Source organism: Patella vulgata, chromosome 1 (genome assembly GCF_932274485.2).
Source record: "Patella vulgata chromosome 1, xgPatVulg1.2, whole genome shotgun sequence".
In the NCBI taxonomy this organism is placed as follows: Eukaryota; Metazoa; Mollusca; class Gastropoda; family Patellidae; genus Patella; species Patella vulgata.
The window spans coordinates 17501436-17526886 of NC_065879.2; the positions used below are offsets into that span (position 1 = coordinate 17501436).

General features: G+C 34.2%; 1 protein-coding gene across 4 annotated transcripts; it reads left to right on the forward strand.

Annotated features, from left to right (window-relative positions):
• Positions 1-1239: 1239 nt before the first annotated feature.
• Positions 1240-25070, forward strand: LOC126808943 (outer dense fiber protein 2). 4 transcript variants are annotated; one of them, XM_050534012.2, is made up of 20 exons: positions 1240-1365; positions 2899-3025; positions 3556-3723; positions 4652-4807; positions 5153-5340; positions 6528-6846; positions 7020-7091; positions 8126-8242; positions 8631-8746; positions 9470-9649; positions 11002-11137; positions 13033-13143; positions 15011-15061; positions 16560-16664; positions 17175-17333; positions 18278-18378; positions 19353-19434; positions 19908-20021; positions 20328-20420; positions 22178-25070. In XM_050534012.2, the coding sequence occupies exons 2-20, from the start codon at positions 2903-2905 to the stop codon at positions 22355-22357; spliced, it is 2571 nt and encodes an 856-aa protein (XP_050389969.1). In that variant the 5' UTR covers positions 1240-1365; positions 2899-2902; the 3' UTR covers positions 22358-25070. The 4 variants fall into 4 exon arrangements, with proteins under 4 accessions (XP_050389969.1, XP_050389970.1, XP_050389972.1 ...); XM_050534013.2 differs by lacking the exon at positions 15011-15061; XM_050534015.2 differs by lacking the exon at positions 9470-9649.
• The last annotated feature ends 381 nt before the right edge of the window (positions 25071-25451 follow it).

Consider the following 25451-nt stretch of genomic DNA (forward strand, 5'->3'; position numbering starts at 1 on the left):
ATTACAAATACAAATCTTGGTCCATTCCAATCAATAGTGATGTTATCTTATGTGCTTTTTGACCCATATTCGCCTGTTCCAGGTTCCAAAAAATAGAGATTTGGCTTTTTTTATGTGGTATTTAGCAATTGAGAAACAAATTAACTGAACACTATTTTTATGGGAAACAATCACTGGTTTTGTTATCCAGGCAAATGCAATGTAGTAGCAGCAGCTGTTAACTTTACAATCATCATGGCCGTCTAAAAGAAATGATACAGACTTGACAGTGCAATGGATGCCAGCAACTTGCCCCTAGATCCATTTCTTTTACTTGATGGTTCATTTGTGGCTAACAATATCGTTTGTCTTTTCCAGATGTTCGTCTCCTGGGTTTTTAATCAGGCATTATGTAAGAACTAAATCTGCCTATTGAAGGTCTTTCTCTGGGCCTTAAATATTATCTAAATTATTAATTTGACATTTATTAACATGACAAGACCATAATTAACTCTTGATGTCATCGGATTACTCCTATTTTGAGTATATTAGAATGGGTTGGCCATTTAATGATTTAATTTAAAAATGGAGAAGCGAGTCTAAGACTCAAATGATCAGTACTGTAGTTACGATCAATGCACACATCTTGTCAAGACTATTTGGCCATTGATAACTTTGCAGAAAATAAAGTAATTTGAATGAAATTTTCAATATATTGATTTTGCATTATCGATTTTAAAATAGTATAGTGAGAACGACCAGCTCTTTAGTATGTGTGGTGCAGTCCCCTGCACTGACTAATAAGAACACTTTGATGTTGATTGGTGTAGGAATTTGAGCTGAAAACCATCTTTGATGTAAGGTACATGCAAACTCGATGCTTTCTCCAAATCAAGTTATTTGCAAATTCAAAAGCATTATTCAATGTATAAGTTTTTGAAGTGATACCAATTATTCGATAATTCTATTAAAATTGTACATAGGAGTCGGGTCACAAAGGTATTTATTTTCATAATATTCCTTCATGTTTTCCCTTTTATTGGCCTAGATCTACTGATATAAAGATTTGATTATTCTGGATGTTTATGAATCTGAAACCTAGATATAACATTGGATTAAGTCAGATATTTCCTGTAAGCTTATACAATATGAATAAGTGGTCTTACTAAAGTAAATTTACACGGTTATGTCCCTTTGCACAATTTCTACTGTCTGAAGTTAAAAAGGACCTCGCAAACCGTCTCCACCAATCAAATCATTGGAAATTGTATCATCACAAAAACAACAAATTTGTCAAATGAATTAGTGAATTTATCCTCAAAATTCGGCTTCAAATTTAAGATATTCTTCCAGAAAATAACTGTGGGATTCTGAGGAGGCACCCAGGTAAGTATTGCAAGCAATATTTTTCTTATAATGTGAGATTTTCGTCTTCGAATGCGTCACCGAAAATATGGAATCGTGTACATTTTTTGAGTGTCGTGTAGCAACTTGAATTTTCAAGAAAACATTGTTTTTGACAACGTTTCCCGAAACAGTAAGTAGTTGGCTCTCTTACTAAATATTTTAAGTTCATTCCGTTCGAGAATGGTAATTATTGTTTATTCAGTTTTACACATTTCTACTAGGTTTGGATGTTTGCAGTTTTAAATAAGGAGAATCTGAAATATTTGAACTTGCTCAAACAAGAATCTGAATTTGCCGCTTCCGTTCTATGACACTGATTGGCATCTCTATTCACTGTGGAATGCAAAGAGCTTTAAATAAACTATTATTACTATTCACCCTAACCTTCATTTCTGTGTGGTTAGAATGGTGAAATAAAAAATAAATTAATAAGATTACCCTACCTACAAGTTACAAGTGAATGAAAGTTTTTAATTGGGTTCATCATCAGATTGACCAACCAAACAAAATATTATTTATTAGGTTAAATGTTTATTCATTCTGCTAATTTACTGACATGTATAAGCTTACTTCTTCTTAAAAAGGTACCATGTCATCCGTCAATAAAATATTTATTAATTCAATCATTAATAATAATAATGCCTTTCAAAAATAGAAAAAATTGTACCAGTTATGAGTTAATAGTTATTATTGAAAAATTCATATCTTTGACAAGTTCATGTCGTTTCATTTAAAAAGTGATTTATTTCAGCAAATCAATGTCAACTTTTTGAGAATTCATACCGTAACTTGAAATATTGATGTATACAGTACCGATAGCCTACATATCTGTCATCTGTAATCTTGTATATTCATTAGTGAATTTATTAATAGTTAATAAGATGATGTGCTAGGTGTTAATTAAGACTCATGTCATCCTTACAACACATGGCTCGTTCTCTGCATTAGTCAGACATGCCATCTGGTAAACTTTGATTTATTCATCAATGTTTGATGATTTTTAAAAAAGGCAATTGTTTTACTCTGGCCACAATAATGGTTTTTCTTTGTATAGTAATTTATACTCTATCTATAAATAAAGTATAGATCATTGGCATGTTCAGGATATCGGAAAGTGGGGAGGAGAGTTGATGGTTTAAAAGAATTATGAATATTTGGTGGACAGTTTAATACCGAAAATAAAAAAGCAGGTGGAGTCCGTTGTCTATTGCTTTCCCTTCAAAATAAGCTATTAATATTATTACTAGGGCTATGTCGATACAGTTCATTTTTGATATGCTATATATATGGTGACAGATGGTCTTTCGGATGGTCCCATGTACACATTGGCAGTTGGAATTCGATATAAGAGTAGGTAGTAGCGTCGTTGTCTGGGCAAAATTTCCCTCATAGCACACTGTCTTCATTAGTCAAGTCTATGTCTGTCTTCATTAGCCCAGTCGGAGCAGAACAGTAAGATGTTAAACCCCTTTTGTCTTTGCATTTCATTTTGTATTTTTTTTATTTTTTTAGAGAGATGACAGTAGAGAACGGTCTCAGACCAACATCACCGGTTCATGTACATGTGGATGATGATATACCAGTTCATGTTCATGTCAAGAAAACTAAATCCAAAAAGAGTAGATGCACTTTGACGCAGGTTTGTAATTTTGTAAATTGATTATCGTAGATCTAATGGTAGTGCTCGCACAAATATTAAAATTTCAATATTTTTTCAAGGTCATTCGAACAGATTATTTAGTATTTGTTATTTGATAACAGTTCAAATTAATGGATATTAATCAATTTATGCAGATGTTGGTAATATAGTCATTTGGAAGATTTATAGCTGCAAGAAATCTGAAGAAAATGCACTGTTAAAAGATCCAATGTCGAATGATCAAACATTATTCGAATGATGACTTTGTGAATATTCAAATAGGCCTATTGTAAAAACAACATTAAGTGTTCCACTATCCAATAAGGTTTATGGTGTGTCCCAAGACCATTTTAAGGTGCATTTGACATTATTTATGACTAGTACAGTGTACAAGTTGACCATATGAAGACTGTGCACCGGTCAACACTCAAGCAAAAAAATCTTTATAGAGTCTCTTAAAATGTTCAAAATTAGTAATTTGTTCATGCTTTGTACTTAAAAAATCCCAAATGTAAGTCATTTAATTATAGAAGAAAAAGTCTGGTAATTCTGGCGGACCAATTTACAGCAAGAGCTCTAGTAACACGTGTCAGAAGGTCAAACCCTCTTCTGCTAGAGCGAGAAGTCGTAGTCCTGGAGGAGGACCATGGGTTCCCCCACCAGGTAAAACAACAAGAGGATCAAAGCTAGCATGGCAGGTATGTTCATTAAAGGGGAATTATGGGAGATTAGATAAAAAGCTGACAGTTCTTGCTATAATAGTTAAAAAATAGATAACGTAAAGAGAATGTAAATATTTCGGTCAAATTGCTCCACTCGGAACCGATATATTAGCAATTGAATTTTATGCCTAGCACGATCATCATTACTAAAGTTGGTCCAATAAAAAACCAAGTCTTGATTATCCATTTTGACATTAAATCATCCATCACAAAAGGTATTGAAATGGCGTTGAGAGTTGATTATGGTCTGGATAAGTTAATTAATGTCTAATTTATAATTTAGATAACATTTCAGGCCTAAAGAAAGACCTGCAATAGACAAGATTTAGCTCTTGCATAATGTATGTTTAATATTTAAACAGGCATTATGTAAGAGCTAAATCTGCCTAGTGCAGGTCTTTCTTTAGGTCTTAAATGTTATATAAATTATTAATTAGACATTTATTAACATGACAAGATCATAATCAACTCTCGATGCCATCAGATGGCTCTGATTTTAAGTAGATTAGAATGGTTCGGTCATTTAATGATTTAATTTAAAAATGGAGAAGCGAGGCTAAGTTACGATCAATGCACACATCTTGTCAAAACTATAGATTGATACCTTCGTCCAAAATAAAGTAATTTAAATGAAATTTTCAATATATTCATTTGCATTATCTATTTTTGAAATATTATAGTGAGAACGGACAGGTCTTTATCTAAATCTTACGTAATGCCCCTTGAATATTTTGTTCTTGTAAAGTTTTATATTATTAAAATATAGATTTTTAAGGCCTATATCAAGCTCCAATTGATTAAGACCTATATTATGTAGAAAAGATAGATGTTTAAGGCCTTTTTTATTAAAGCCTAAATTATATTGATGATTTCAGGGGCCTATATTATATATTGATGATTTCAGGGGCCGACGTATCGTCTGGAGATTCCCACGGGTCAGGATAGAGATCAAAGTAACGAACTTTCCACAGATGAAGAGGATAAAGTTCACGGGCAAATGAGATCTTATGAAAAGAAAATTGATGGTCTTATGTCCGAAGTTGGAACTTTAAAAAATGAGGTAAGTTTACACACAAAAGATTTGTTTGAACTCAAGCTGAAACCAGTGTTATGGCAAACCAAGCTATACAGGGGAGTTGGGTGCTGAATGGTTTAATGTGTGCGCATTAGATCAGAAGGTCTGTCATTGAGTGAAGTGGCTGGTTTCTCAGGGTTCTCCAGTTTTCTTCTCACTGCTAAATATCCATACATGCAAGCCAGTTATTTAAACCATGTTTGTCCCTAAATGATCTAGTTTCTCCTGGTCAATTTTTACTCATAGCACACAGCATGGCATATGCCCATTTTCAATAACCCGGTTGGTTTAGAAAAAGTGTGACGTTAAACTCCATTTGATTTGTTGTAGGTTGATCTACAGAAAGCGTTACACGAGATAGAGAAGAGAGATGACCTATTGAACTCATCACAGCGAGTCATAGACAAACAAGATGATGAAATACAGACATACCAAGATGAACTCAACGCTACCGAGGCCGAGAATCGCATCCTACGTCAGAATGTTGACATTTTGAAAGGTGACCCAGATTTATCCAGGTAAATATTTCCAGATTTGTAAAGGCTCCATGAGTCATTTAGTGCTATAGGAATCCCTTGCAAACTACAATATTGTCAATGTTTAATCTCTTATAGGATCAGTCCAAAAATGGTTCAATTAGGTTCAGTATTTACAAAGTTATGATAAATTGAAATTTCATTGATCTATGCAGCTCGAGTATAACAAGACACTGTCATATTTTATTGGCAGCGGAAAAACCTGATGGGTTTAGAGATCAAACACGGGACCTTCAGGTTAGCAAGCCAATGTTTACACACTGGGCCACCGTGGCTCCCCAATATTGTAGCACTGTTTAAACAACACTAAATGTACTCAGATTCATTATTTAACTTTTGATGAAGAAAACCAAACCAAAATATCAAAGGTAGATAATCTCTTGGTTTCGAATCAATGAGATTAAAAGTAGGCCCATCCAAAGTTTGTTTATGAAAACACATACCGGTAGGAGGTGCTGGCTTGTTTATATTGTCTGCTGTGAAGGTTGAATCTTACAATCTTTTCAATTCATCATACTGTATCTTTGTAGAATGGAATTCAACCATTTTTGGACTGATATTCCTTTTAGGTTAGATAGGAAATGGGGTTTAACATCCTACAACTGGTCTATTGAAGACGAGCATATTATGCCATGCAGTGTGCTATGAGAGGAATTTTGCCTTTACAGCGGCGCTACGACTGCTGAGGGATCTTTTACATGCACATCAATGTGAACACAGGCCTTCTGTCCTGCACCACTGACAAGGGGGAAACACCCCGTAAAATCCCTATGCACTTTTCATCCAACACCGAGATCATGAGAGAAAGAGAGAGAAATGGGGTTTAACGTCCACTCAACACAAACTAGGTCATTTCGGGACTAACATATGGTTTAATATGGTTGGACAGGCGACCCTACTCCTTGTCACGTACAACCGGGGATTTGAAACCACGCCAGTCGACTCAATGACAGACTTTATGATACAGCGCACGCACGCTAACCCTTCAGCCATCCAACCCCCCCCCCCCACCAAGATCGTACACAGGACCTCCAGGTTAGCATGTTTTGCTCACCTTTTATTTTAGAGATTTAACTATAGCAAAATTGTAGTTTTCAAGGGGTTCAAAATCCCTTAAATGACGATCAGTGACATTTATTTTTATCTTGATGCTTATTTTGTTTGTACAGGGATACAGATTTCTTCACAGCTGACCAAGAAAAGTTGATGAAGAAATTAATAGAAGTTGAAATGGATGGCCAGGCTGTTGCACAACAGATTCGAGAAACTCGGGAAGTTATTCGGAGGTTGAAAGATACGACCCAGTCTGAGAAATTTACCAAACAGAAAGATCTGCTGCTGGAAAAACTTGCAGATTTTGAGGCAACCAATCGCGTTCTGAGACGTTTGTTGCGAGAACAGCACAGCCACGAAGCTGCAACGTTGCGACTTGGTGAACAACGGGATCTATTGATGAAGAAATTGTCAGATACGGACAGGGCTAATGAGGTTTGTCAGATAAATTCCTCTCTGTTTTTTTAAAAATGTATCCATTTGTCATCATTTTAAAGAAGTTAAGCCTCTTCGATGTAACTGAAAATAAATAAAGTAAGACGTTAATTGATTGATGTTAATATAATATTGATGTAATTATTGATAGAATATTGATCTAATTAAAACAGAGAATGAGATGTGAATTAATGGATAGAGAAAGAATGATGGTCGAATTACATGATCAAATCACAGAGCAAAAGGTAAACAGAACTATTTTAGAAACTGTTCTAAGCTTTGTTCCCAATTTTCAGGGGTTAATAGCCCATTAAAGTCTCTCATCATTTCATCAAATTTTCCACGGATGAATCCATGCTCAAATTGTGAAAATAAATGGTAGATAATCTCCTGTCATTGGGTTCAGTGGGATTAGAATATTGTAGCAAAGATTACAGAGAGCTCAAGCTTGTGTTGGACATATCTATGTACATGTAGATACTGAATGGAATTGAACCATTTGTGGAATGATATTCCTTTTGGAGATTAAACTTTAACAAAATTGTTATTTGCAAGGGATTCCCTAAATCCCTTAAATGATCTTCAGAGACTTTAATAATTCACTTTCAAAGACCTGGACTAATTAATTTATCAAAAATTTGCTTCAAATCCCTCTCAAAACGTTGTATTCATCGGGAAATAACGCAAGCTATAAATAAACTGTGTTAGACGCATGTCTGTCAGTTCAATTCCTTGAGGGAGGGTCCATTTTTCAGAATGTATTTTCCGTTACTTACTGTCCATTTATCATACATATTGAGGCGTCAGTAAATTCTTAATTATTTTCTGTCAATTACTTCAGAGTCTTTTATACGTTGACACCCCTCAATGTTCCCAAATCCGCCTAACGAATTGATCAAGAAGTAACAACTGCTCCCTCAGTCAAGTTGCACACAATAAGCTGGCAGACAACATTTGGGTTGCCAGTTAGTGATATCCTGACATTTTTACCCAGTGCTTGCCCCTTGGGTGTTTTTCGGGTAATCCAGTATTTTTCTAGTAAGATTGGGTGTCTGTACCAAATTAGCCATACTTTTATTGAAAATAACCGCCCGATAAATACTTTCAGGACAATTTATCTTTAATAATTGACTTTACGTCACTTTAATAATTGACTTTTAGGCACTTTGTTAATTGACTTTCAGATACTTTAATAATTGACTTTCAGACACTTTAGTAATTGACTTTCAGACACTTTGATAATTGATGTTTTGAAACTTTAATAATTGATGTTTTTCAGAATGAAATAGGAACATTAACGAATCTGCAAGGAACCCTTGAATCAACTCGAGGTCATCTACAGAAACAGTTGAGAACTAAAGATTCTGATTGTAACAGAATGGCCGTTCAGATTAGGGTAAATTAAGTCATTTCATTATTGTCTTCAATGAAGAACTTGAAATACACAGTAAACATTATTTTTTGCAAAATATATTTTAGCTAAAATCATCATTTGTAAATTGAATTTACTATTTTGTATTAAAGTATGTAATTACTAATACTAGGTCCAGGCGACATCCTGACACGCAACCCACAGATGCACAATGTTAATTTAGTGCATTTAACGCCTGGCCAAACTTGTGGGTTTTGTCTAGGTTCTCTGATTTCCTCCCACAGCTAAAGACTCCTATGCAGAGTGAATTATTGAAATAAAATTAAACCCCGTTAGCTCCCAAATGACCTAATTTGTTTTGAGTGAACATTAAACTCTCTCTATTAATGTTTATTAACGTTATATATTTCAGACATTAGAAAGTTCTTTAGCACAGAACACAATAGAAATGGAACATTTACAACATTTAGTTAACACATCTAAAGAAAGATCTGATAAAGATAAAGAAGCTCTAAAGAAAGCTACAAGGTACAGTTTATTGTGTTAATTATTTATACAGTTTGTCACCTCCCGTTAAAGATGCATTATGTGAGATTTAGATAAAGAGATGGTCGTTCTCGCTATAAAAGTTCAAAAATAGATAATGAAAAATTGATAAATTGAAAATTTCAGTCAAATTACTTTATTCTGAGCGAAGTTATGAGTGTTGGAAGTTTTGTCAATTGTCATTACTAAAATAATAAATGATGTCTCTATTTTCCATTTAATTAAATGGTGCAGATAGTCTAATCCACTTAATATCTAAACCATCAGATGATCTAGAGAGTTAATTAAGGGTCTGTCATGTTAATGAACGTCAAAATGAATTATTTATATAACATTTGAAGTCAGAAAAAAAATCCAGATTTAGCTCTTACATAATGCATTAACTGACTAATCCTGTCTAGAGGCTGTGTATGAATGGTTCCCGTATTTTCATCTGTATTAAAAGGCCCTCTTCATAGCTTTAGTAGAAATGTTATTGTTTTAGTTTGTTTCTGCTTGCAATATCATCTAAACCTATAACTTTCATAATTCCTCTCAACTAACTCACTAAACTAGCTTATGCTTTTTGCTATTAACCCTACAATTAAAAAACATGATTTGAATGAACCTGTAATCCTTGTTTTTCCCCAACAATTAGAATGTATATTTGTGGTGTATAAAAACGGCGACAGCTCACACCATTTTTACCAATATTTCACGCTTCAGGGCCCAGAAACAACGAGCAGAACGTAGTGAAGATGCATTAGATAAATTAAATGCCCAGCTATCTGAAACTGAGGCCCAGGTTATAGAATATAAGTCAATGTTAGATCAAAATAAAGGCAGATCAGAGAAAATAACGAAAGAACGACAGCAAGCTATTAGTGAAAATACATCGTTACGAAAGTGAGTGATATTTGTTGTTTTTATTCTCTCACTTTCTAATTGCTCTAATTGACCATCACATAATGTTTATTTAACACAGGCAAGGAGAGTTGTGGGAATGATGGGTAGGGTATGAAGTGTTTACTTTAGATCATAAGGTCTGTCAGTGAATAAAGTGGCATAACATGTACAAGCAACAAGCAATAGGGTCGCCTACCCAATCTCATGGGTTTACTCTGGGTCCTCTGGTCCTCTAGCCCCCCTCCCCCCCCAACACACACTGCTAAAGACTCCACTGTACAAGGTAGTAGCGAAATGCACTAGTTTGTGTTGAGTGGACATCAACAGCATCTGTCTCTGAAACATTAATAAAAAAAAAATATTGATTTATTTAAGTAAAAGAAAAGTTGAGTCATCAGTTCATGGTTATCATGTATTCTAACTAGCTTTCTTTCAATCTCTAGTAGAAATATACTTTAATGATTGATATTTTCTGTAGAAATAATGAATATTTTTAATTTTTTTTACGTATGAAATAGGAACAATTTAATATTCAATTGCCTTTTATTTTTCACTCATAGAACTCTGCTTAGCAAAGCTTTCATCTCATCCCTCGATTTTCTTCAACCTACTCTTTCTTTTGACACATCTATGAATATTATAAAACTGATTATTTGACATTTGATTAAGAAAACAAGATCAACATATCAACCCTAGATTGGATTCAATCAGATTTTTTAAAAAAAAGGCCCATCAATTTTGTTCACTGCAAATAAAGATGGTGGCCGTCTTGTTTACGTAGGGAGCAGCACAGATCTGTGGAGTTTTCAATTCGGCATATCTTTGTAAATTCTGAATATAATTTGACCATTTTGGACCAAAATTCCAATTAGAGATTGAACTTTTACAATATTGTAGTTTCTATACACCCTTGCCTTTAAAGTTGGAACAGTAGGACCTTAAACCCCATTTCATTTCAATGTCTTTAAAGATACATTATGTAAGATTTAGATAAAGAGCTGGTCGTTCTGTCTATAATAGATTTGACAAAATATGTGCATTGATTTTTTATTATCTTAACCGCAGCACTGGTATATTCAAGACTTAGACTTACTCCTCCATTTATAAATTAAATCATTAAATGGCTGAACCGTTTTAATCTACTTAAAATCTCGTGCATACAATGGCTTCGAGAGTTGATTGAGGTCTTGTCATGTTAATAAATGTCTAATTAATAATTTATATAACATTCAAGGCCTAATGAAAGACCTGCAAAAGGCACATTTAGCTCTTGAATAATGTATGTTTAAGTCCCAGAACTAGATAATATTGGGGAGTGGACTTTAAACCCTTATGTTCTATTAATGTTTCAGGCGTATTAACGAACTGGAAGGTATCGTGGATCAACTAGAGGACAATAATAAAACAAAGAACGATGATTTAAGCGTTAAACTTAGCGAAAAAACAGCCGATGTTGCCAGTCTCAAAATAGAGAATGAAAGATTGAAGGTAGAATGATTTATAGTATTTTTATATTTTGATCATAGAAAAGTAGTGTGTAGTATTTTCCTCTTATACAATATTATGGTATATTTATGGTTTCTTTTACAAAACCTAAAAAAATAATGACCAGGATACTACTGCTATATCTGGGGTCTGAATGGTCTAAGAAGTGCACTTTAGATCATAAAGCCTGTCATTGAGTCAATTGGCGTGGTTTCGATGCCTAACTTTAATGTGACAAGGAGTAGAGTCGCCTGGCCAACCTTGTACATTTTCTCTGGTTTCCTCCCACAGCTAAAGACACCTATGTGCAAACTTATTGAAATAAAATTGAACCATATGTTAGTCCCCAAAAGGATTTAATAGACCTTAGGGTACTAATCTGTACGCAGTTTTGTGCTGGTCTCAAGATGACAAGACTTTTAATTCAAATTGATTGGATTTTGAGCCCTAATAGTGATATTTACATGGTATCTGAAATAATTAATATATCATTTATTATATCCCTTCCACCATTATTTAAACATGTGTCATTAATAAACACTGGCTCAGTGATTGCGGCGCTGGCTAATTCCTGCATTCAACTCCATTGATGAATGAGATAGTTACTCTGGGTTTTTCATCATGAAAAGGCATGCAATTATCGGCGTGTAATCGTTCAGATGGTACGAAAAATTGAGGTCAATGTGTATATGTTGGCCTGGATGGAGCAGAAAAGTAGGATGTTAAACCCGATTTCATTTGACCTTCTATCAGCATATAAACCTGTGACATAAATAAACCAAAATATTGTTATACAGGGATTTTTACATATCTGTTGTATATTCTATATATAGTTATTGTCTTGTTATTGTACAATTGTTGTAATAATAATAATAATCACTTGGTGTTGGATGGCACGGAACGAGAAGCACTCAATATTATTGTTCTGTTTTAAATATTTTATTGCCATTTTGTTTTCTTAGACACTTGTGTAGCTAGTACATGGTGCAAGAAATAATTTGACCATTTTCAGGAATTTTTATAGAGCTAAAAAAAAGAGCATGTAGCTACTGTAATTTGGCTTTTAAAATAATTTGGAAAAGTAGAAACTAGAATGCAGAATTATCCTTTATTTTACTGTGAACATTTTCAAAATTTTGATTTTTACATATTTTGATCAGGTTGGACAGAATTTGGTGATTTAGTTCAACCTCTGAAAATATTAGAAAAACAAAGTGTAAAAGTTTAAAGGTTAAATCTGTAGTTTGTCTTTTACAAATTTAAATTAGAGCTTTTAATTTTTTAATGCTTTTAAAAGGCTTTATACATTGATATGACACAAGGATTTCACTATAGTATAACATTGAAGTTGGTGTAGACACACATGTTATTGAGAGACCCTTATATGCTATATAAACCCTGACCAATATACAAAATGTCCACACTTCTAGCTAGTCTCATACAACTAGACATTATTTTCATTCTATTTGTTTAGTTCGTAAACAAATTAACATCTTATTTGCTTGAAAAAGACAATGCAACCCTTATCCAGATGTTGCTAGAAATACACATCCAAGATACACATTATTCAGAAAAGTGCATTCTGGGTTTATGATGACCTCATAATAACACCTTGTTCAGATAGCAAATCAAATGGAACGATGATCAAATTATTACAAACGATTTTGCACTGTTTTCTGTATTGCAAGTTTAGATTGGTTCGTTGGACTGGATTCCACCCAATCACAATGTCTTTAGACTGCGTGGTAAACAACCAAACAAACTAGAATGAAATACTGGTTTAGTTCTAATTAGACTGTGCTTCCCTGCTTTATCCCGATTTACAGTAAATCAGCTATATAGTGAGGTCTGTGTGTGAATTTATTATTATCAAGATGTCGATGTATATATATTTCTAGTCATCTATAGCAAGTATAGAAAGTAAGTTTAAATTCGCTGAAGATGATGTCATTAATCTACGATCTAATTTAAAACAATACGAACGATTGGTGGACGAATACAAAGACCAGGTTAGCAAACAATTCAACTACTAACAGCTGTTCCATTTGAAATTATCCGTGGGGGGCGAGTAGCCGGGGTGGAAGGGAAGGGATGGGTACACCCCTCTTTTTTGTAGATCCCCACTATGAGTAATTGTATAAATGTGCAAGGTAACGACGAAATATCCTTTCATTGAAAGTAATAGAAGTGCAGAAGAACCCATAGAGGAGTACTTGTCAGTCTGGATCTCAGTGGTCATGGTGGTGCCGGAAAAAATCCTCTTCTTTTGGATCATAAACAAGGATTTTTTCTTGCACCTCCCCTGACTGTATCACCAAGATCCAGGCTTACAAGCACTGTTCTAGGAACTTTTCTACCCTTTTACTATTTTCGGTACGGATTATTTTTATTTGGATGAGTAATTTTAAATGGTACAGCCATAATTGTAACTGAACTGCTAGTTTGCTAAATATACTTACAATATAGAATTCTCAGTAGCTTTTAACAGCTTTGGTTGATGGTATAAAGTATTATAGACAGCTATAGATATAGTATTCTCAGTAACTATAACAACAATAGTATTATAGATAGCTATAGATATAGAAGAGTATGTATAATCTATAGTGGCTTGGTTTTACAGAATATAGAAAAAAATCATATTATTGTTTTCTGATTTATACTCGTATACGCTGCCTTATCAAATTTCCATTAGACCAGGTGGTCCATTGGTCGCAGGTGGAAGGATTGAAGCACCCTTTTTATACCCCCACCCTCTGTCTATCAATAGAATCCCATTTTTCTAGACCATTTCCACCTCCAAATTGTTTAGAAAAGGGTAGTTTCAAGCCTACTCCGATAATTTTACGGACTAGAGGTCTGTGACGAGAGCAGTAGAATACAGTATGATCTTTTGTATTATATATAATATATTAACAATTGGTGTTGGTAACTTTTGTGTTAAATAATTATATTGACAATTGGTGTTGGTAACTTTTGTATTTATATTAATTGGTAATATATGGACTAGGAACTATTCTCCAAGCGCTCTACAAAGAAAGCCTAAGGCTCTGCCAAGTAGTGCTAGCGCGATAGATCGTTGAATCGATGTATCTCGATTCTCCTCAAAATTTGTATCATGATTCTTTTTTATGTTTTTTTGTCGCTTCAGTAAGTTCCTGTCACTCTTAATTATCCATTTCACACATTATCCACAGGTACTCAAATACTCTTAAATTGTTTTGGTCATTATTTTGATCAATATCATGATATAAAGCAGTTTTATTTCTTCAACATCGGCAGGACTAAAAATATTGATTATTCATTTATCCTGTTGTTTTCTTGGTAAATATTGAATCGCAATACGTACCAAGCACTACTGCCAAGTCAAGTACGATCAGCATTAAACTTGGTAAGCTTGTACTTTGGAAAGTGGTGCATCGAATAACACTTGCGCATCACAATTTCAAGATGGCGGCGAAGATGTTGTGTTCTGTTTCTAGTCCATATAGTACTATCTTACTTGTTTTGTTATATTATTAACCATTTGGAGGGTTAGGTCTAAATATTAAAGCCACCTGCAGATTTCGTCATGGTTACGAGATGTAAACAGGGCTAGCACTAACCCTAACCCTAAACTTAAAACTAGCCCTACCCCTTACCCTAACCCACAATCTCATCAACCATCACGTGCCCTAACCGTATTTACATCTCGCTGCCTTGAGACGAAAACTGCAGGTGGCCTTTATTTTTAGATCTGACCCATTTGGTGTTGGGTCATTTTTGTTCCACTTTCATGTTGTTTCACTGCTTCCACATGCACCATTATTTGTCGTTGTTTATATTATATTAATATTATATCTTGTTATCCATGATTTTAAATTTATAAAATATATTTAGTTAGTTGATATGCTAGACGGTACATGTTACCTAGCAACAGTGGGACGATTGGTAGGTATTATGGGTAATTAGAGAATGCTGCATTATGGAATGTCAGATGTTATTTATAAAGTTGAATGTGTATACTTTGAAAGAGCATGAAATGCATATTGATATTAACCCTTCTTCTTTTCAAAGACTGATAAGTTAATGGACATTCTAAATCACCTTTGGGAGATGTACATGTACATGTAGGGAAAACATTTTTTTGCAGACCTATCAAAATATTTGTCACACCTCATAATTGAAAATAATGCTAAGTCCTAATGATCTGGTAGAAAATTCATTGACTTTTTAGCATGGGTGATGAAGCAAATATAATCTTATTCTTGAAAGGAAGAATTACTTTAACTTGATAGTTTTTAAACTAGTTGAATGAGTCTTAAAGTAACTAAAACTCTTAGGCTTGATATTTTTCCAACTTGTTAAAATTGTCTTGGGCAAATTCTACTCTATTGCAGGGTTCCTTTAGGCCTGAAATGTTATATAAATTATTAATTAGACATAACAAGACCATAATCAACTCTCGATGCCATCTGATGGGTCTGATCTTCAATAATTTGATGATTAACCGTAAAAATGGATAATCAAGACTTTGTTAATTATCTTAACAATGGTAACAGTGACATTCATGGCTACAGTGTTATTAAAATTAGTATTTTTCGGATCAGTGTGAAGTAATTTGAGAATATTCCCATTATATTATCTATTTTTTAACTATTGTAGGGCACAAAATTTGGTTATACAACACTGGCTATATCTATAGACATAATGGTTCAGGAAAAAAGGACAGATTAATGGTCATCCCTTAAAGCAAATCCAAATTAGAACACATAATGTAAAATCGAATTAAATCAATAAATTTCTTGTTGACTGAAATCAAAGAGGTCTAGACATTTTAATATTTATAGGATGTGTTTCATCTAGTAGAATAGATGTACAGCATGTATTTATACATTGAAACCTTTTCGTCTATAATTCTTTTGAACAGTTACATGTGTTGTGATCTCTTAAAGTATTGTGGTCTAAAAAGCATGTGCTTTATAACAGAAGGTCTGTCATTGAGTCAAATATTTGTGATTCCATTCATGGTTATATGTGACCAGGAGTAGGATCGTCTGCCTGACCCTGGGGGTTTTCTCCCACTACTAAATATCTAGAAATAATCTAGCCCCATTTCTCTCTCCCTCCCTCCTGAAGTATTTTAGAGCATGTGATGCCAAGGTTAGCATTATAATCAAAGGTAGACATATCCAATTACATTGATGAAAGGTTTTTAAATCTTGTAAATATATGGTTGATTACTAACAATAATACAAGTTTCTGTTAAAAATTATTTTAGACTGATATTAATGTGTATTGGAGAACTTATCTCATTATTTTATTTATTATTTGATACACATCTTGGCAATCATTGATCAAAAAGGACTTATTGCAGAATATTTCTAACCTTATCTCAAAAATAATTATATTATTAGTTAAAAGTTTGTATTTTTCTTATGTTTTGTAGATGCATAAATCACGCCGTGAAGCGGATGATTCTATGGTGAAATTAGAAGAACAACAACTAGAAACGGGTCGAGTACAGAAAGACAGTCAACAAGAACTAGAAAAGGTAGGATGTCAGACTCCACAGACTTGATAGATAAATAAAGTTTTGTCATCACATGCCCTTTGATTGCAGTTTCACCCAAGTGAAGGCGGATGTAAAACCCTATGAACGAACAAACAATCATATGCCAATTAGTCATGACATTGAGCAATGGAACAATTATGAAATTTGTAACAAAAAAAGTTGTCCTTCAGATGACTATAATATGCTTTAGTTGATGGTGAGGTTGAATTCTAGTTATTCGCTGTTCGCACAGAATTATTAACAAACTTGAAGTCTGGCAAGGAAGTGTGTGTAGTCATTCGGATGGGACAAGAAACTAAGGTCTGCGTACATTTGGCATGCCCATAACAGATCCCCTGACAATTGGAAATCGAGTAGGCGGAACCCTGCTGTTTGGGGAAAAGCTCACTCATATCACACTGCATGGTGTATCTTTATCAGTGCAGAAAAGTAGGATGTTAAACCCCATTCCATTTCATTTCCAATATGAACAAATTATATATTTATTAGGTTAAAGTCCGACTACATCAAAGATTGAAAGAACTTGATCCTCTTCCTGAACTACTCCGCTCTACAGAAAGTAAATTACACGAAGCCAACGAGAGACTTCTCATGTATGAAATCAAAAACACCGAAAATACCAAAATAATAGCAGAACTGACCAGTAAGGTAATGGACACTTCCTATATTTTCTAGAGGAATATTTCGGGTGTACATGCTCAACAGTGTTTACATTCCTTAGATGATTATTAGGCCATATAATAAAAAATATTCTGGTTCTCAGATAATATTCTGTGTCACTTATAAAGGGTTGCATGACTCGTTTTTATTTCAAAACAATAAAAAAAAATCATTAATGTTTCATCCTGACTACAGGAAGTAGCTCTATTACAAGAAATTCAATGAATCCAGAAATGTGGAGACTCATTTATCAAGTACATAATCCTGAAAAATGTTACTAACAGTCATAAATGAAACGGGGGGGGGGGGGGGGGGGGGGGGGGTGTTGGATGGCCGAATGGTTAGCATGTGCGTGCTGTATCATAAGGCTTGTCATTGAGTCAACTGGCGTGGTTTCGAATCCCCTGTTGTACGTGACAAGGAGTAGGGTCGTCTGTCCAGCCTCGTGGGTTTTCTCCGGGTCCTCCGGTTTCCTCCCACTGCTAAAGACCCCTACGCACAAGCGAATTATTGAAATAAAATTAAACCATATGTTAGTACCGAAATGACCTAGTTTGTGTCGAGTGGACGTTAAACCCCATTTCTCTCTCTCTCTTGTCCTGACAAGGGATGGGTTGTCATTCGGATGGTATGAAAAACTGAGGTCCTGTGTACTCATTGACATGCATGTCAAAGAATCCTGGACAGTTAGAATTCAAAATAAGAGTAGGCTGTCCAGATTTTCCTCATAGCACACTGTATGGTATATGTGTATGCCCATCTTCATTACCCCAGTCAGTGCAGAACAGTTTGTGATAATACCTACCATAGTCAATTAAAGCAGAGTGTTGAGCTGTTTGACTTTGATTCATGTCATATTTAAAGACAAAACAAATGATCCAATTTTAAACCAAAAAATACTATTTAATGATTATTATTTCTGTTGGCACCAGGTTGAACATACATCAGATTCTCAGAGTAGTGTAAGATCTAAATTACATGAAACCCAGGATGAAAACAGAGCTATGATCAGTAGAATGGATTCTCTAGAAAGGTTAGTCAAATTCATTTTTTATTTTTTTATATGTTATTTACAATATCTTTCATAATAATTTACCATATCATATGATATATAAATTTTCATATCATTATAATTTTATTGAGAACTTGCCCTCCAGTGATGACATGACCTGATCTGTCACCAGAGGACCCCATTGGAAATAAACTGTTGTGCCTACCTCAACTTTATACTTTTATTGAATATGATATTGATATGTCTACATAGGAAATATTCTTGATATATTTATATAGACAAGGCTGACCTTAAAAATATCTTTGTTTCGCCTAACGCGACCGACTAACTAAAACCACCCCCGACTTAAATTATTTTATTGCACTTTTCCACGATCTTTTTATTTTATTTTGTGTGTCAACCTGAAATATATCCGTTTTCGAGAAAAATGAAAGCACAACGCGCACTATCGTTAAAAACGTGTTGAAGGAGTTTCACACTTCAAGTTCGTGGCTAATCGTGTGCGAGTCGGGCATCACGAAAAATCCCGATGTCATTGATTTGTTTGCCAATAAAGAAGACGAATGTTTCCACCCGGAAAATTATTAAGCTGTCAAATTAGCTCTTAAGTTTAATAAAAAATTTCAGTTCGTTACTTTTTACGTCAAACCCCAAATTCATTAAACAAAATTAATGAATCTGTAGTATACAGCTAATAAGTTTTCTGTATTGATTTCTCTGACTTTAAAAAAAAATCTGAAAAAAAAACCGACCTACCGACCCTTCTCCTCGATTGTGGGTCGGGTTTGGTGAAACAAAGATATTTTTAAGGTCAGCCCAATATTGTAATATCAATATCAGAAATATTCTTCTCATATCTATATCAGAAATATTCTTCTCATATCTATATCAGAAATATTCTTCTTATATCTATATCAGAAATATTCTTCTTATATCTATATCAGAAATATTCTTCTTATATCTATATCAGATATATTCTTCTCATTTTTATATAGGAAATTCCGAGAAGCTGAAGACCAGGTACGAGAGTTGGCATCAACCGTTTCGAAGAGAGAGGAGACCATTCATCAAAATAATGTAAGATATAATCAAAGTTTAGTTGGTATTGATGTCGGTATATAATACCTTGACTGACATGAAATACACATCATCTGTCAAATGATTTCAACAATATTTTATTCAATAAATTTACAGAATTTATATAATAAATACAGGATATGATAACTAACAAGCTTTATCAGCTTATATAAAACCACATGCTTAGAATGGATCTTTTAACAGATTTGTGACTGATTATCATAATATGTATACAAATATAAAGTATAAAACATGTACATTTTAAAGGGACATTCCCACCAGTCAAATCTGTTCTTTTGGTTAATGGAGGGGGAATTTGATCTTTGTAAACAAGGGTAGGAAGTTATGTGTTAAAACCCTTAGTCAGACAGTGGCCATCCGAATCATCAGCCATTTTGTTTAAATTGGTACAGTTAGTTGGAACATTCTAAAAATGACATCTGTATCTGATTATTTGTATGTTTGTATTTCAGTTACGTTTAGAAGAGAAATCGAGAGAGAATGCCAGTTTAACGCGACAATTAGAGAACGCATTAGCTGACAACAGACGACAAAATGAAGAGAATAGAGAGAGATATAATTCTAAGGTAATTAACGATGGAATCTAGCAGAAGACAAAAAACATATTCTGTATTTAAAAGTTACACAAATCAGGGCTTGAAAAATACTGGCCTGTCTCCATTATCCCAGTCCGTGCATAACAGTAGGACACTAAACCCTGATAATTAGAACAGAAACCCTAGGTTGGATGGAAACCATCTTGGTGTTGATGTTCATGGACAATAATGAAATATCCTTCATACATTGATAGATAAAAAGTCATGATGGCTATAATTTTTCTATTATATTTTTGAAATTCAATATATAGATAACTCTTTGCCGTCATATTGTAGGAAAGAACATACCAGTCTCGAATTGTTGACTTGGAAACCCAGATCAGTCAACTGAGAACAGAAATCGCGAGAATAAAGCGAGAGAAAGAAGAGGTAAGATGATAATAAACTTCCACCAAACTACATTAAAGTGATTAACAAATCAACATATCAGGAGTCACGGTGGTTCATTGAGTAACATGTTGGCTCGCTAACCTGGAGGTCCCATGTTTGATCCCTGTATTGATCGAGAAAGTTCATGGAAATTTTCTGGCGTGGTTCTCCCTTGTCACTGGAGCAGGACTGAGGCCCTGGCAAGGGACAATGTATAGTTGTCCGGATGGTACACCGGTCACGTGTACACATTGATGTGCACATAAAAGATCCTTTGGCAGTTGTTGACAAATAGTTCAAAAATAGATAATGAAAAAGGAATACAGTGCACTCTGTCACATTCGACCTCTGATCACTCCGGCACTCTGTTACATCCGACACCATTTTCATGTCCCGATTTATTTCCTTATTACTTCAGCCAAAAAATCTCTGGGTAATTCGACCTCTGTACGTTCCGGATTACGTCATCAATCAGCCGCCCCGTCATACGATTTCCATTGAATCGACACCGTATAATCCGGCCTTCAATCGGTGGGTGTGAAGCAAATACTTACCGATCAATTATCCGTGAGATTAAAACTGGATGGGTGTGAAGCCACAAAAGATTAACTAGTAATCACCAGTCAATTATCTGTGAGATTAAAACTCGCTACCGTGGGTCTTTGTTGATTACTTTGATAATTTAAATCTCTTGTACGACAGTTGTGAGAAATACTCAAGAATATCCACAAATTTTCCCCCGAATTCACAGTCGTAAAAATATTCCTAGCACCTGTTGGAAACATTCGTTGCGCATGCCGATTGAACCTGAATAACCTATAAGTTTGGTAACCCTACGGATCTCTTCGAACCGTGTGTCGACGACCTGGGATGCTCGAGTCACAGTCCGGAACGTCCCGAATTGACAGAATTGCAATCGAGTGACGCAGAATTCAGTTCTGTCAGTCTCGACGACGGAGGTGGTGTGAGTAGAATTGTGACGTAATTAAGCACGACGAACAGGTTTCAGCTGCATGGTTGGATGAGATATTTATATATCCAGTCGACGCATGCGTTGTAGCCCGAAGTACCCATGTTCACTCGATTGTCGCTACTTTTGGGATTGAGAGAATTCAATTCCGGAACGTCCAATTGAGTACGCCCATTATCAATGAACACGTGATAGCAAAGACAAGAGTGCGATCAGCTGAAGATGGCGAAGAAGATAAATTAACGACAGACTTGACCTATTTAAAATGCCTACGCATGTTAAATGAAATAAAAATTATGTAATAAAATTTTGATTGTACAGAAAGGTTTATCATTTTTAAAGGGAATAACATCTGGTGATTCGAAGTTCTATGTTCGAAGCTACATTTTAATAATACTTCCGGTTTTCGAAGTTACAATATTTCCGGTTTTGAGAAAACTGGGTATTCGGACACTCTGTGTAATCCGACATATTGTAACGATCCCGTACGATGTCGGATGTGACAGAGTGCACTGTATATTGAAACTTTCAGTCAAACTGAAGTTTTGACAGGATAGTCTAGATTGTCAAGTACCATTGTCAAGCCACATCTGATTCTCACATGAGTCGGATTAGTTGATTATGGACTTGTCATGAAAATAAGTGCCTGATATAACATTTGAAGCCAGAAAAAGACCGACAATATGCAGATTTAGCTCTTGCATCTTACGACATCTTCTCCATGAAAGAGTAAACCTTATAATACTTTATTAATTGCATTAAATTTTTTTTTTTTTTTCTGTTACAGAACGAAAGAAAGTTCAATTCCCGCCTGTACGATTTAAAAGATCGCCTGGAACAATGTCACAGTACAAATCGCAGCATGCAGAACTACGTTCATTTCCTCAAAAACTCATACGCCAATGTTTTTGGTGATACAGCTGTCGGCTTGCCACCTACGTCACCAATACGATCAGTGGTACCTTGACGAAAATAATCTAAACTTATAACTTCCATTCCATGTGTAATTGTCTCTTGAAGTCATAGAGTAAATTCTATTTTAAAACAAAACATCAGTCAAAATTCTAGTAAAAGAATGGTTACATTGTAATAACAGTGTTTAGCCAATGGAAGAAATTTTTAAAAAATAGGTTTTGTGATGTTTGTCGTTTAGAAGAGAATTTACTGTACACTGACTCGATGGTGTGGGAATCAGTGCTCTTCGCATTTATTTGTCCCAGAATAAAGGGGCCTTATTTGTAGTCCCAGAGTTAATTAAGGGCCTTATTTATGGTTTTCTATCGACTATTGTCTACCCCTCAGCATTATGTTAAAATTTGATACAACTGATTCTTTTATGTAAAAATCATCAAAATTGTGTTATCAGTCATCTAGCTACCATAATTGTTTGTAGAAATTTTAAAATATAAATAAAGACATAATCTTGATTTTCCACAGGCTTCCCTTGATAATGGTCAGACAATGTTTATTGTATTGGGAGTTTCAATTATATTTGTCATTTTTGACAAAAAAACGACGTCCCGTGTTCACATTGCCGTGCACGAAATAGAACCAATGACAGTTGAGATATGAAGTAAGAGTAGGTCATATTGCCACTGCCCTGACGAAATTTCTCTCATAGTACACTGTATGTCGCTCGTCCATCATCATTAGCTCAGTCGAAGCAAAAAAGTAGAACGTTAGACCCCATTTCATTTAATTTCATTTATACAGTATTAAGATAGTTATTGTCTGATGGTTACCAAAGGTACATAACTCTAGTAAACCTAGGATACATAACTCTAGCAGCTCATACAGAAATACGATAGTTATAGCTTGACGCTTACCACAGGTATGTAACTCAAGCAGCTCATTCAGTCATACAGTAATTATTGTCTGACTATACCAAGGGTACATAACTCTAGTAAACAAAGGGAAGAGAATGTCTGCTGTGCTATTAATATTTTATATTGATTATTTTTGTTAGAAATAGTCTACCATGATATTTTATTTTAAACCAAATATTTTTATTGATATAAGCCTTTCTAAAACTTTCGCCTTCTTTCGAATTTAGAAGAAAAAAAACAATCTATGTGCATGCTATTGTAGTTTTACAGTGTCTGCTGATCACCTATCCCCGGTTTCGCAAAACATTCTCAGACTTTCGAGTAAATTCTTAACTTAAGTTTGAGAATATTTTGTGAAACAGAGGCATGATCAATGAAGCATTTATCAAAATGTCTTTTTGCTTTTGTTTTATGTGTATTCATTTAAAATTTACTGTCACATTTTAAAGATTCTTTTAAAAAAGATATGATTGTGTCTCCAATTTTGTATTTTCTGGAATATATGTGAACTAAGACTATATTTAGATCATATTTTATAAGACAGGGATTAGAAGATTTTATATTTATCTGTGATATATATTATTTATGTTTTAAATATTGTAAAATATATACTAGTTATTTAGTTTTAGATTTAGTATTAAATTCTACACAGATGTTGCATGAAAATCTGCTACCATTCATTGAAAAAAAAATTGTTTTTCTGATAGGTAACCACCATTAAAGATGCATTATGTAAGATTTAGATAAAGAGATGGTCGTCCTTGCTATAATAGTTCAAAAATAGGTAATTCAAAATTAATATATTGAAAATTTCAGTCAAATAACTTAATTCGGAGCAAAGTTATGAGTGTTGGAAGACATAGCATAGATTGTTTATTATCGTAGCAACAGCACTGGACATCTCAATTATCCATTTTATTGTTCAATTTTAATGTCTTGAGGACGTTCTTATCCATTTAAATCTCTGCTATCCAATGATTAAGAGATCTAGAGTTGATTATAGGCTTGTCATGTGAACAAATATTTAAATAATTGTTTATATAACACTTAAAGCCAAAATAAAGACCTGTAATTGGCAGATTTAGTTCTTACATAATGCGTCTTTAATAAATGGTTTAAAACAGGTCTTCTTTAAATCTTGCCTACGATCCACTGAAAAATATCACTGTTTATCTCACAGATAAACACCACTTGTGAATCGTCTAACTTGTCCTCTATTTTCACACATGAAAATTTGCTTCATTTTGTTTTAAGTAGGATTTCAAGTTAAGTTGTCCAGCCACTTGTATGAGAGATATTTTTCAAACTGATCTCAAACCCAGAATGACTTGTGAATGCCACATCAAAATTTGCTTTCTTTTTTTTTCTCTCAAAACATGGAGGATTTCACTTGTATGAGAGATGTTTATTTAATAGATCCGAAATCTAGAGTAACTTTATGATTAACAAACCCTGATTTAATGGATATTCACCATTTTGTCTCAGTTAGGCCACATCCATTTTATTTTGCATTTCCAGGCCTGTCAGCACTAAAATTTGCAAATTGAAATTAAATATAAGAATTTCCTGATCAATTTTTCAAAAATTGCTTTTTGGGATTATCGGCAAGCTTTGTTTCATTTGAAGTCGGTATTAATATCCTATTTGATATGGTTTTAAGAGTCCATTATAATATCAGTTTTTTCCACCTTAAATGAGGAAAAAAGTTCTGATTTACTATCGAAAAAAAGAAAATGGTGTGGCCTTGCATTGCATGTTGGTATTAACTGTGTTATATAGTGTATATATGTATCCACAAACTCACAAAATATTTATATATAAATAGAAAAAAAGGAAATAAAGAAATTCTAATTATTTTTGAAAGATATGATGGATAAACAGAATACATTGCTATTAAAATCTGAGATGCACTGAAAATGCATCCCTGATTTGACAGGAGGTAGGTGCTTGTGACAGGTGGAATTCGAAAAAAGAGTAGATCGTAGTGCATAGCACACTGTATGGTGCAGAAAAGTGGGATGTTAAACCCTATATCATTTTGTGTGCGATTCTGCAATGTTGCCAAGATAATGAGCTGGTTTTCTTAAGGCTTTGTCGATTCCCCAGTGTGACAAGGTGTAGGGTCGCCTGTCCAACCTCGTGGGTTTTCTCCGGGTCCTCCCACGGCTAAAGACCCCTACGCGCAAACGAATGATTGTACAAGTCATAATAAATACCCAATGTCTGCACGATACA